This window comes from Scomber scombrus, chromosome 9 (assembly GCF_963691925.1).
Source record: "Scomber scombrus chromosome 9, fScoSco1.1, whole genome shotgun sequence".
Classification (NCBI taxonomy): Eukaryota; Metazoa; Chordata; class Actinopteri; order Scombriformes; family Scombridae; genus Scomber; species Scomber scombrus.
In genome coordinates, this window is record NC_084978.1 from 7,323,632 (window position 1) to 7,337,500 (window position 13,869).

Genomic DNA, 13,869 nt, shown 5'->3' on the forward strand with positions numbered 1-13,869 from the left:
TTGTAAACTGAATATCTTTGGGTTTTGGGCTGCTATTTGGACAAAATAGGTCCTTTGAAGATGTCACCTTGAACTAGGAAACTGGGATAGACAATTTTCACTATTTTCTGAGATTGGTTAGTCAATTGATAATGAAAATAATCCTTAGTTGCAGCCCTACAATATAGCAACTCTCCACCTACACCTACACATACACACCACACCTCAAAGCAAATACACGTTATTCATTCTGGGGGCGGGGGAGCTGAAGGAAACAAACAGATGAGGAAAACAACATAAAACAACTGCTTGAATTTACCGAACATCCCCAAAATTGACTTAACTATATATAATGGCTCAGCAGTGTCTGAGGGGGATGGGTTTTTCCTTGTAAAAGGTAATTTCTATGACTTTAAAAATTATTTTAATAGACTATAATGCTGCAGACATCATCCATTGAACATCCAGGTTATGGAACAAAAGCGCATGTGAGATGTTTAAAGGATAAAAACAGAATAACATGTCTCTGTCTAATTCTAACAACATGTTATTTCACTCCTGAGGGATTAGCTGCGTAAAGCTTACACTATAGATGTGACTTATACTCGCAAAGACTATAGCTTCCTCTCGGGCTAAGTAAGTCTCCAAGTGTCAAGTCCTTCAGTCTTGTGCCTGCCAGTGTGAGCGGCAGTTGCACCACCAGCCAAGCAAATTCAAAAGCACACTCATGAATAAGACAAATGGAAGAATTTCTAACAGAGTAGTGACTTCAGTCGCCTCCTTCAACACTTTTATAAAAGGTGGTTTCATACTGAGGCTTAGTCAGTTTCCCCCCGTTAAAAACTGCTCCGAATGACGAGAATGAAACCTAGTGAGTCATTTTGCTTCAATGGACTGCTAGCAAGCACAACGTTAAGTAGGCTCGGAGCTATTCTTATCTTTAACAATGGCAGTCTTTGCACCATATTTAGCATCTTTACTTGGGTGGTAATTCTGACAAGACTGGTGTTTACATGCTTGAATTCGTTTTGACCTGATAAACAAAATATTGCAACAAATTCAGTCAAATAAAGGCTTCGATGTATCTCTTAACACACAAATCTAACAGAGGCTCTTTATAGCGTACATTATTTGGATGAGTTAAATATACTTTCTGTTTTTTACTGTATGTTTAAAGCCAATTTTGAAAAGATGGCAATGATAAAAGTGCAGGCTCCTACTTTGGTGGGTTAGGTTTTGCTCATATTGATAGGGCTAATGTCTCTAATGGAGATCCTTGGCCCATTTTTAACAGCTAAAAAGCATATTGAACATAGTTTTAACAGCTTGATACTTCCTTACTTTTCATAATTTTATGAGAATTGTTTATATAACTGTTTTTTTTAATCTTGGCTTCAGAAAGTCAAATTCCAAAATAAGTCTATTTGGATTTGTGGCTTTATAACAATTTGTTCATCTAACAGAGAGTTAACTTCTCTGAGTTCTGATTGATTCCAAATATGAGTCACATCATTATGTGGGATAAAAAAAACTGCACATTTCTTTGTTGTTGAATCACTTTTCAGCAAACAAAATTGTAGATTTGTTCATACATAGCTCATAAAAGACATAGAACATTAAATATTCCCTCATTCAGAGTCATAACAATGCTTTATGGTCACTTCTACTGTATGTTTGGTCTTAATAAGGTCAGAAGTTGGTAGTCATTGTGCGATCTCTTTGATCCCAAGCAATGAGGAGGTGAGCCAACATCAACAAAGCACACAAGTCAAGATTGTAATATATTTTCAAAACTGAGTTTGTCAAATTGATACCTCCATGAAACATTAGTTCACTGCCAGGAGTTTAGCCATCAAACACAAAAAGACACAAATCTGCAACAGCTGCTAGCAGCAAAACCTTGATGAAATATCCAAGAAACTATCCAGCAGGACAATTCAGCTCTTTTTTTTCTAATGCAATCCAGACTTTATTTGGTGTTTTTTTTTTCTTTTGTCGTTTTTTTCCCCAAGTAACATGGCAAACTTCCTGTTTTGAAACAACGCCAGCCTGACCCTGCACTGATACCGACACAGTTATAGTTTTAAATGTGGGCTGAATTTTAAAGTCATGTTTGCAGGAAAGATGGACAGAGCAGCAGCTCAGGAATAAAAGAAGCAGTACAATGACCAGCCGCACATCATCATTAAGGAACCAGCCAGCTAACCTTGCTTTACAGGAAGTAAACATCTTCACTGTCTTTTTCATGAGGCATATAGCAATGTTTTCCTCCTCGGAGTTAGTTAGAATGAATAGACAAAGAGAGTAGCTCTGTAAAGGAAGTTTTCTATTATAACCTTTTTCTTTGCTTCGGATATGTTTTGCCATGCAGTAGGTTTGTGTAAATTGATGGCTACAGTGTTGCATTCATGTGTTGCATAATTACTATATAATTTCGTTAAAAGCCTGAACTGTGCTGTATGGCACATCTGGATGCAAACAAACTGCAAAACTCGAGGCATTTATTTCCAAGACACTACTTCTTCCTCATTATGCTCACCGTCTGCATTTTAATCAAACAATAACCACATCGCTAAAGAGAAGACATATTACATACACACTGTGGACGCCAAAGAAAGAAAACAGAGAGTAGAATGAGGATGCTGTGAATGCCGACAGGAACAAAAACTAATTATATTAATATGTAATTATATAATTTAGTCTGAGAAGATGAAGATTATGGTTAAAAATGATGTGTGTTTGTGTGCTCACATCATCAATGTATAGCATCAATTGCCGCTTGTCTGGCAGTGCGTTAACACACAAGCATCTAATGCCATGTCTATATGTGTGTGTGCGTGTACATACAGTTCGTGTGCATTTGTGTGTGAGTCTGTGTGTGCGTGGTGATTGCACTTGGTGTCTGGGTATGTGTGGTACAGCAGTTGAGGTCCACTGGGGCTTGGACCATTCCGCATGAATAATGCATCAGACTGGGCCGTTGCATCTCAGCAACATTGCCTTGGTCTGCTTAAAGTTGCAAGTTCCTCGCAAGTCAGCATCTGCAAGCTGCTGCAGTAACTCAGCTGAGGTCTGACTTTAAAATAATATTGCCAGAATGACAGCAAACATTTTAACATGAATGAAATAATTAAAGGGACATATTTATCCAAAAACTGTGTCTCAGTCGAAATCAAATTAAAGCCTCCAACAGCAATTTAAAGTCACATTATTAACAATATTATACAGTTAGATTTGACATAATTAGTTGATAAATCAATATGGTGATTGATAAATTAACCAGCATCTATTTTGTGAAGCAAATCCTCATTTAAGTAATTTAAATGGCTAATGTCCTTTTTTTTCTAACTCTTTTGTAGTAAACTGAATATCTTTGGGTTTTGGACAGTTAGAAAAAACATTACATTTTAAGAAGTCTGCTTAAGATATATTTGTTGATATTTAATAGACCAAATAATTAATCAATCGATCAAGAAACAGACAGTACATTAATTAATAATGAAAAATAATCCTTAGCTGCAGCCTTTTCATGCTATAGTTAAAAAAGTTAAGAATTAAGCTGCCTTAAGATGCATTTTGCAGCTCTCCATCCCTGTGAATGTACCTCACGAGGAGAACTTGACACGTTGATGAACTTTTAGTCTGCAGATTTACACATTTGTGAGCAGATGCTGAGGACAGATGCTTGCTATGTATAATTTACAACGGGATCACCAAAGGTTCACTCTGAATGACACTACGACACACTCACTTAGCACCCTACTATCAGGAAAATGACATGAAATTAATTCACTCTTACGCAATTATATGATCATCTTCATCTCCAATCAGGGTCACTTTCATTGAGAAAACTTCATCCACAGACAGAGTGATGAATCACAGGTCACGCAGCCTTAACAGTTAAACCAGAAACTCTTCACTGGAGAGGGCAAACTCTCTACATTTTTGATGGGCTTGCTTGATGTAGCAGCTTTTTTTTTTTAAACAGAGCAAACACAGCATGCAAATATGTAAAAACCAGCGATATGTAAATATATGCAAATTAATCAAACGTGAAAAGGCTACTTTGCCTCAGTCTCTGCAGCCTGGTTAGACTTGAATAGTCTATCAGACTCCTTTCAGGCTTTTTTTTAATCCAGCACTTGGTTATGGTTAAACATAGGTTAACTGTCTTTATAAAAATCAATTTCACAAAAAAATTTAAAGAATAAAATGTTAATCTTAATTATACTGTAGTTAAGAGTCTTAACATATTGATTAAAATATTTGTTTAAGTTTCACCTCATTGTGAAACGGTATCTTAACAAGTGACGCTTACTTCAGGTGAGTCACTTGTATCAGAGTTGGCAGTGACACTCCAAGTCATGAATTTTAAACAAGTGAATTGGCCACGTGAAATCACCTCTTCCAGATATCATCTTTTATATATTTACTTCAACACCTACAATTTTAAATTCACTCAGAAAGAAAGATCCACTTCAAAGATCGAGATATTTCTTACAAGCAAAGTCCACACACAGACGCCTGTTTACTTTCACCTCAGGAATGTTTGGCACTTTGGCATCACATCCATATCTCCTGATTGACGGACCTTCATACCGACCCAAGCTTCTCCTTCCAAGCCTCCACACCCCCTCCCTCTCCCCGGTACCGGACTTCCACAATCATCTACCCTCCTACCGGCACCGTGACCTAAACGGGACCGTTCTGCGGTTATCTCCGGTCGGCTCACCTCTGTGCGCGTCTGCAGCCGCTTGTTCATCTCGTAGATCCGATACTCGGGCTGGACCACGTAGGGCGAGTGTCTCCTATAGAAGGGTCCGAAAGGAGATGAGTAGAACGGGTCGTGGGTTGGGTTGGACATGGTGGCTCCTGGCGAGGCGCACGGCGCGATTTCAACATCCAGTGGGCACAGCAGCGCACATGGAAGTGCGATGCTCTCCGAAGACCCCCAGTGGGAAGCAGCCGCTGTCGAGGCTGAGCTGCACTCTGCAAGTTGGCCTGCCTAGTTCGCTGCTATAGCGTGGTGGAGGAGGAGGAGGGAGGGGAGGGGAGGGGAGGGGAGAGGGGAGGAGAGGGAGGGAGGGAGGGACGGTAAGAGGAGGAGGAGGGGGGCAGAATTGAAGGGGGAGGAGGGAAGTCGTTTCCTGTTCCCTCAAGACCTACACTCAGTTTTGCACTCTTGCAAAGTTCAAGTAAGATCTCTGTGTGCATGAGTGTGTGTGTGTGTCAACTAAACTCTTGCTTTGTTTTGCCCTGTCCAGATGTCCACTAATTATACAGAGAGCCATTTAATTCTCATTGTATTTCATATGTGAAAACACCAGAATCCATCATGTTTATATCAAGAATTAACATCCAATTCTGAGCATTTCAGAGGGTTTAATGAAGACATGGTTCAGTGCCAAAATGTATCATATAGGCTGAGTAAAATGTTAAGAAGCATGGAAAGAATTCACACACACCAGCTGCAATGTGTGGCATGTAATGTGATATACAGCATATGGGCTCTATAGTTTTAACAGTAAACTAACAACTAAACAGTTTGTGTCATATAAGCACTATTTGGTATTTAAAGAAAATGTATTAGAAACATGCATTTTCACTCTATGCTATTCATATACAGTTAAATCCTAAAACAAAAGCAGCTTGCAGCTTAGGGTCAAATATATTCAGTGCTTAGAAGAGATATTAGGATTCTTGCAGCAGGCTGACTCCTGCATTGGACACAGTAACAGAAAGCCATCAAATCATCTATTGAAATAAATAACTTTCATGTATGTTTGTGCATTTCAATCAGGAATTTTGTCTTAAAAAAACACAAAGAGCTAACATTTTAAACCAGCATGTTTTCACTCTGAAATTAAAAATAATTTAGTATGGTTGGATTTGCTGTTGTCGTAAAAGAAAGGAAAAAAAAGTTCAAAATGTTTTCCACCTGAGCCACATCTAAAGTGTCAAGGTCACAGATGAGAGCACACAGATGCTCAACAACTCCGCTGATGAGGTAGCGCTCATAAACAGAGCATTTTATGTGTAACATGATTTCATAATATTGTATTGATTGTGTTGCCTCCGGTCAATGCTGCTAATGACAGAATGTTAGTACCTGGCTAGTTATGCACCAAGTGGCATAATTTATGATTAAAGGAGGTGTGGGGCTTCTTGCTGCTTTGTCTGCAGCAGTGACGAGTGAATCATTCTGAATCTTAACAGCCCAATCCAAGACATTACATCTTTTAGTGAATATTTTACTTATTTTGGGAGGAATTTCATGCCTTTATTGGACAGATAATAATAGAGTGATGACAGGAAATGAGAGGAGAGAGAAAGATGGAGAGAAACATGCAACAAAGGTGTCTGCAGTTCTTGGATGTTATCTTAAAGGGGAGATGTTATGCACTATCTATATTGCAGGTCTATATTTTCTAATCTGGGACTCTACTGGAATATCTTTGCATGATTTACAGTTAAAAAAAAAACCTTATTTATCATTTACTGATCCTTTATGCATCCCCTTAGTTCAGCCTCTGTCTGAAACAGGATGTTATTGCTCCTGTCTCTTTAAGGCCCCCCTCCTGTTTAGCCCACTCCAATCTGATTGGCCAGGTCTCAGAAGCTGCCCCTCGGGAGACGTCACCCAGCTCCAGAGGCAAAGCAAAAACAACATATGGAAAAACCTTAACGTCAACCCCTTAGCATCAAATGCTACATAGAGGAGCTGTTCATGAGCATACACAACAAGTCAGCACCAGCTCATCTGCAAAGTAAAAAAATAAAAAACGTTTTAAAATGAACGGTGTGCAACAAAGCAGGTTGAAGCCCTGGTTTTTGACTTGAAGGGAGCATTTCTGCTTATATTAGTCTAAAGTTTGGGAATATTAACCATGTTTAACAGAGATATCAAACATCATAACAGTATATAAATACCAGAAAATCACACAAAAGTACAATATGTCCTCTTTAAACACCTATTGGCCACCAGAGTGTCCCGGACTGTCAATGAATTTACTAAGATCTGCAAAGTGACAGGTAAAACCATGAGATTTAAAACCACAGTTTGAAAGATTTCTGACTTCAGCGCCATACAGTGGTGGCATCAAAAAACAACAACATTGTGGCAGACAACATGGGCAGATCCAGATTAGGATTAGGACTGTCACAGGGAGGAGCAACAGTTAAATTGGGAGTGGGGTGGGGTCATCCATACATTTACACGGCATATTTATGTCTTCATCATGTTTTTGTTGGCTACATTAACTCTTTCACCTTGTAAGAAAGGTGCATGTGATCTTTTCATTTTGCAAGTTGCAAATTCTGATGGAAATGTCCCAGTGTTTATGATTTTTATGGGCAATTAATAAACTCACCAACATTAGCCTAAGGCAGATAAAGTGGGTGCAAAATATTGTGTAAGACTAACACTGTTTACAATACCACATATTAAAATATTTGTTACTATTAATTATATTAGTACGTTCATAAATACAATAATGATAATAAAGGGCTAGCAATTCACATATTGCTTATATGGTGGTATAATAAAATTTTGAGTTGATTAATATTCTACCTTGTGGACCTTTAGGTGCAGCAAATGTTGTCAATGCTTAAACTGGGAGGTTCTTGTTGCTCTTGTCCATTTCTGCATAGTCATCATAAGGGTCAGTGGTCTCCTCCTTGGGTGCATCTAAAAAATATTGACTGACATAGTGAACACTTTATTGACTATATTTTTTAATTAAATTTAATTTAAATTGGGCTTTTTTCAATATAGTATAAAGTGCACATGTTTAACAATGACATACTATTAAAAACTGCACAGTGCACAATGACATCAGTTTAATTTAGTAATTAAAAGTAGCAGTTTAGTCACAATTATAAATCCAGCAGACAAAGAAATTATATAATATGTGTTATAAATACGACTACATTTTAAATAATTTTCTTCATAAATGTATTTTCACCTGGAGGTCCATGGACGCTCTGAAAGTTTTGTTCAACACGTGACGGTCCCTGGCTACATTCAGGCGGACGTTGGCCTTCACTGTTGCTTTCATTGCTCTCAGACTGACCTGCACTGTCCTTGTTCTGAGCCTGAGGTTTCTTCTTAATGCAAAGTCTTGAATATCTCCTCTTCTCCATTTCATTTTGAGTTAAGTCACTTTTTAATTGTATTTAAGTGTTTTGGGTTTGTTTTTTTATATTGCCTTGTGTTGCTTTTACTTTCTGTCTTGCGGCCTTTTATGTTTTATGTAAAGTACTTTGAATCGCCTCGTTGTTGAAATGTGCTTTACAAATAAACCTGCCTTGCCTTGGAACACATACAAAGCAATTATTATGATGATACTTTCCTTTATTTTTAATGTAGAATTAACGTAGAACAACAAACGCTTATGTAAAAAAAAGTTGATAAGTTATAATTAGACAGCTAGCTAGATCGAGAGCTAGCTGCTACAAACTACAATAAAAATCTATCGACTACTTGTAGCTACTGTTTGATTCGGTTTAAACAAAAGGACAAACTAAAGAGCCTTAATGTGTAACAAAGCAATGATTGTCCATACGTTCGGTTTGATGGCACTGGCTTGCTATCTAACATTAGTTAAGTTAGACGGAGCTTCCGTCTAGCTAGCTAATGTTAGTTAATGCATATGAACCACAGGGATAATGACATGAACACTATCAAAAGTCTAGTCTAAGTTATAAACACAACAACACAAACACCATCGCAATTAAATGCAATACAATTAGATCACTAGCACAAGTATTAGACTGTGAAAATAATTAGAAAGACTACACACCCAAAAGTTAAGTAAATTACATTTTAACTTTCCACACGAGCGCGTGAAGCTAACGTTAATATGAAGCATGTTTGTTTTGTACCGGAAAGTAGTTACACAAGCAACAGATCATGCTCATTTTCACCTCATTGAAATACTTCTTCCCTTTGTGTAATTCATGGCACATTTTTAAAAATTAGTTGTCGCCCACCACTGACTACCATACTTTTTTTTTTCTGAAATAAAGTCCCATCAACAAGTGACAATAAGGCTCAGATATAAACAATGTCCCCTTTACACCTTGTATGCATTACAGTGCTTCAGACCTATAATCACCAAAAGATGATCAAGACTAATATCACACCAATAATCCAATTTGGTTAGGTTAGGGTTAATGGTGTGATGATGATAGTAATTTCTTGGCATATTACTACTCTCTCTAATCTGCATTTTCTGCTTCTACTTCAGTTAGTGACTCCCTACATTTCCCAGAATTACTTTGGATAACCGTCAGAGGAACTTGTTGCAACCACCTGCAGGTTTTTAATTGGGGTGAATTGGGGTAATTTAGTAATAATTATATTATGCATCATCAGATCTCACGAAGTGGCCGTGACTAATTTTGATCAGATTTTCTTGTTTGTATACTTACTATTGAATGAACATGAATCAATTTAGAAGTTATGTATAAACCTGTGGCCAGAAAATATTTCTGAACACAATTGTGTGCTTGGCATGTTAGATTCCTATAATTCACATCATAACTAGTTTGCATAATAAAACACAAGGATTTGCAACATATCATTAGTAATGACACTATGCAAACAGCAAAGCACAGACAGCTCCTAATTTATTTCAACAATTTTACACTGTGTTCCACGCAACACATGTCAATAACATCATTTATTGTGACAGTATGTATTACTAACATGTTGCATTTACAAACCAGACACACCAACATGCATTGAAAATCTTTTTTTTGGCACACCGATTAAGATTTCCTACATGTACTCCTCCGTGACAGATTAGGCCTGGGCTGCAAAGTAGCCACAAGAATCTAAAAATAAACAGACACTCAGACCAGCCGTAACGTTGCAACTGAATCTCACATTAACTGCCCGCACTGGGAATTAATGAACAGCATTTATGAAGTCTGACTTTTAATCCAAAATGGCTGAATGGGGAGAGGCAGTCTGAATCGAGTGAGATAAAAGTTGTAATCCAAATGCCTCAGGCATCCGGTCGGGTAATTAAAAAAAAAAAAAAAAAAAGTTTGAAAAATCTATTAATAAACCTTTAATTAAAAACTACATTTTTAATATCTCAAGACCTTTTCAATTGACATTTCTAACAGGATTTGGTTGCTCGCCTAAAGCGCTTACCACTCGAGTGTGGCTGCAATACAGTACATTGAAGTGAACAGCTCATTTAACAGATTTCAATATGAACTTAGATGTATTATACATGTGATCGTAAACAGGACCTACATGTTGAGGTGGTGCTACCCACTGATTTGTGTGATTTACAACATAGTGTCTCTTTATGAACACAGCCTGACCAAACAGACAGGAACATTTTCTTTTCAGCCCACATTGGCTTTTCTCCCAGATGTTTAACGTAGACTAAAAATCATACGTTTCACCGAGAAGATGTTAGGTTATTAAGTTATTGTCAAGCAAGAACAATGTAATATGAAATTCAGACCCACTTATCACTTTACATGCTCAGTAACGGACACATTTGATAATAGTCTATATTTTTCTCAAAGCCTGATATTCATTTGTGCCACAAACTTTAACTATTGTCCCAAAACTATTAAAAACAGCTCAGTGAGCCTCACCGTTGCACTGGGTGACATGTTCCTCAATTACCATGAACACACACACTGTACAGTAGCTTATTTTGAGTCAGTACCAAGTACAGTACATCGCCCTGCTGCCATGGTGCTGGTTATTAATCTAAAAAAGAAAGTAGTCCCCAAAAATGTACTCCTATTTGAGTAATGTTTACTGAAATCTTGAAGAGTGCTTAGCTTTTTTATAATTTTTTTTTTTTAAAGAAATGCAACAATATATTTGTCACATGAATGGGCTTGGGGCTCAGAACTAGAGACCTGGTAGGGGAGTCAGAAAGTACTCTTTTTCATGAAACATGACATAAAATATAGTGAAAATATTTAATGACAATGAGTAAAATATAGAATAATGTCAGTTCTACTATTTATAATACTTTTTAATTAATAATGAATAATCTAAATCACTGCCTGGTTTATGAGTCAAACATGCAAACAAAGAGCATGACCGACAGAAATTCTACTCACCACATTCATATTTAAACATTATGATAATTATAAAAAAGTTAAAAGTGATGCTGACATTTTTCACTTTAATCCTGTTATTGATCAATCATGGTTTCAACTTCACGCTGTAATAAATGTAGTGTATTTCTGGTGTTACTGACCTGTGCTGATCATTGTACACCATGTACAGTACTTCATTATCTTACGAAGGGTGCTTAACCAATTAACACTGTTTTACATGATGTCCATTAATGATCTTTTACTGAACTCATCTGAATGATAATTTTAACTGGAGGTGGACAGTGTTCTGACCTTCATCGCCACATTGTGGGGTTTTTTTCTCTCTTAGCAGAAGGTTTAGTTCACTAAATAGCAAATCTAACATGCATGCTATTAATTAGCTTAAATCTTTGTGTCTTTGTGGATTAGTGCTCATTTCATTGCAGTATAATAAAAGGAAATGTTCTTAATTAAGGATTTCAGTATACTTTACTTTTGTTTTACATACTTTTGTGTATTTATGTTTTATGCCTGCTCATAGCGGGCTTTTTTTCCTCAGGGAACAACAAAGTTGAATTCACTTGAACTGAGCTGAATAGGAAACCAAATGTACCTTGAGAGTTTGTAGCTTTTTATCTTGCGTGTGTTTTCTGAATGTTTCAAGCCTGACCATTTGTTAAATGCAGCAAATGTATCAAAGATGAAGAAGAAGAGGTGCTTTTAGTTGTGAAACAGCAAGGTGAGGGAGACAAAACACTTGTGGATGAGAATGGAAATGGGTCAGGACACATATAGACACTCTGCTTCTGCTGGGTTCCCTCTTGGTGTTACTATGGTAACATACCCTATCTCACTACCTACCTGCCTTAGCACACAAACTACACACCCTAGCAGCAGTGCTACAGGTTTTGCACCTGAACGCACCGATGCCGCTCCTGTTCGGAAGAACCCGGAACACGTCTTATCCTGTTTCACAGCCGAGCGTGAAAATATAAAGTTGTGTTTGATGTAGCTGCTGCTGGTGTAAACAATCACACCCATTTGCTCTTTTTTTTTTTTTCTCTTTTCTTTTGTTTTGAGTGAAATGTGCCAAAATGCAGAATATTTGAGGAGGAAGAGTTTATGATATTAATAAAAAGGAGCTTGCTGGTGAATGACAAGCGAGACAGAACTACTAAAAATAGAGCAGAATTTCACTGTGCAATACAATGGTAAGAATGCAATAAATCACTGTAGTCTGCTGTTTCAGTTTCAGCTCATTTAAACTAAGAGAGTAAAGCTTTCTCCTGCCCAACTCTGACCAGATTCAAGCTGGCTGTGGAACCTCCTAAAAGCGAAAACTTGCCAACGTGACTGTGAACACTGGGAAGTGTGTCCCCTATTTTGAGCACACAACTGTTTTCCAAATATGGATGAAATATACCCCGGATGCCAGAGCAGCAACTTCTATGGTGGAATCTCATTAGCATCGTAATAGCTTCCAGGCTCATTTGCATTTTGCCGTGAGTGATTTTTTTTCTCCCTCTTTCCTCTTCGCTGCTGGATGGAATAATAATAATAATAAAAAAAGAAGTAAAACTTTGAAGCACCATATTTTTTTCATTATTTAAGTTAAACAAATTGTAATTGAAAAGCACTTTTCAATTATGCTATTTCCTCATACCGGTGACAAATGAGTCTTACAGTCGTGTCAAGCAATTATGGGAAGACACGCAAAACTACAAACTAATATTTGCACACAGGGATGATGAATTAGTGTAAATAGATTAATACAGGAAGTGAAGGCTTTTATTTCTATTTCAGAAATACCCTGCATGTACAAAGGTGGAGTATAAAATCATATTTGAACCAATATCTTGAACTCTGGTAGTGAAGTAACATGACACAAAGCACCAATGGAGCTTATGGACACCAAACACAGACAAAGATGTTGAAGGGAATAATGGAGACAACACACAATTTTACAGCTGGTAAAATTACATGGTTACAAGTTCGGAAAATGGCGAACATGCATATTTAAAGTGTTTAACCAGGCGTTTGTGAAACCTGCAGCCCCTTTCAATAAGGTGGTAACACGTCCTTGTGAATACAAGGATACAAACACACAGTGCAGCTTGTTAGACATCCACATTCTTCTTTTCTTATGCTGAATTTTCACAGCGCAGCAGCTCAGCGAGCAAAGAGTTAATATTTTCAACCAGTTCTGCCTCTGACACACAAACACACACACACACACACACACTCACACACACACACACACACATACATGCACGCTCACACACAACCCATCACCCCTGATCACACTCAGACTCGCGCACACTCCCACGCACACACACATGCACACACAAACCCATAATTCCCAACACCACCTCCCCCCTCTCTCTCCTCACCCACCGCCTCCTCCTGCCTCCCTGGGCTCACCCTCCCCCCTCCTCTCCTCCTCCTCCATTCTCCATCTCTGCCCCCCTCCTCCCTCCCTCCCTCCCTCTCTCCCTCCTTCCCTCCACCACCACCACCACCACCACCCCCCCCCTCAGGTCAGTTAATAAGCGAGCCTGAGCCTGTGCCTCAGCTTGGCTGTCTGGAGGACATGCAGAGCAGTGTCTCCTGGGAATTGGCTCATGCAGAATGCTGCTCCGCCGAGAGAATGGAATTTTACCCTCGCTAGGGCTCCCAGCCGCACCACGCAGCAGGAAACCTGACAGACATGCACACACATGCAAACACACACACACACACAAGTGCATGAGCACCCACGCCAACATGTGCTGTCACACGCAAATCAGCACACAAACATCCTCACACACATAA

General features: G+C 38.2%; 1 protein-coding gene across 2 annotated transcripts in view; it reads right to left on the reverse strand.

Moving 5' to 3' along the window:
• The window catches only part of ldb2a (LIM domain binding 2a), a 93,127-nt gene extending 88,174 nt beyond the window's left edge, over positions 1-4,953 (reverse strand). For both annotated transcript variants that reach the window (XM_062426002.1, XM_062426001.1), the window contains exon 1: positions 4,712-4,953. In XM_062426002.1, coding sequence (XP_062281986.1) covers positions 4,712-4,843 — 132 coding nt within the window. In that variant the 5' untranslated portion in view covers positions 4,844-4,953. The remainder of the gene's footprint in view (positions 1-4,711) is intronic.
• Positions 4,954-13,869: the final 8,916 nt, after the last annotated feature.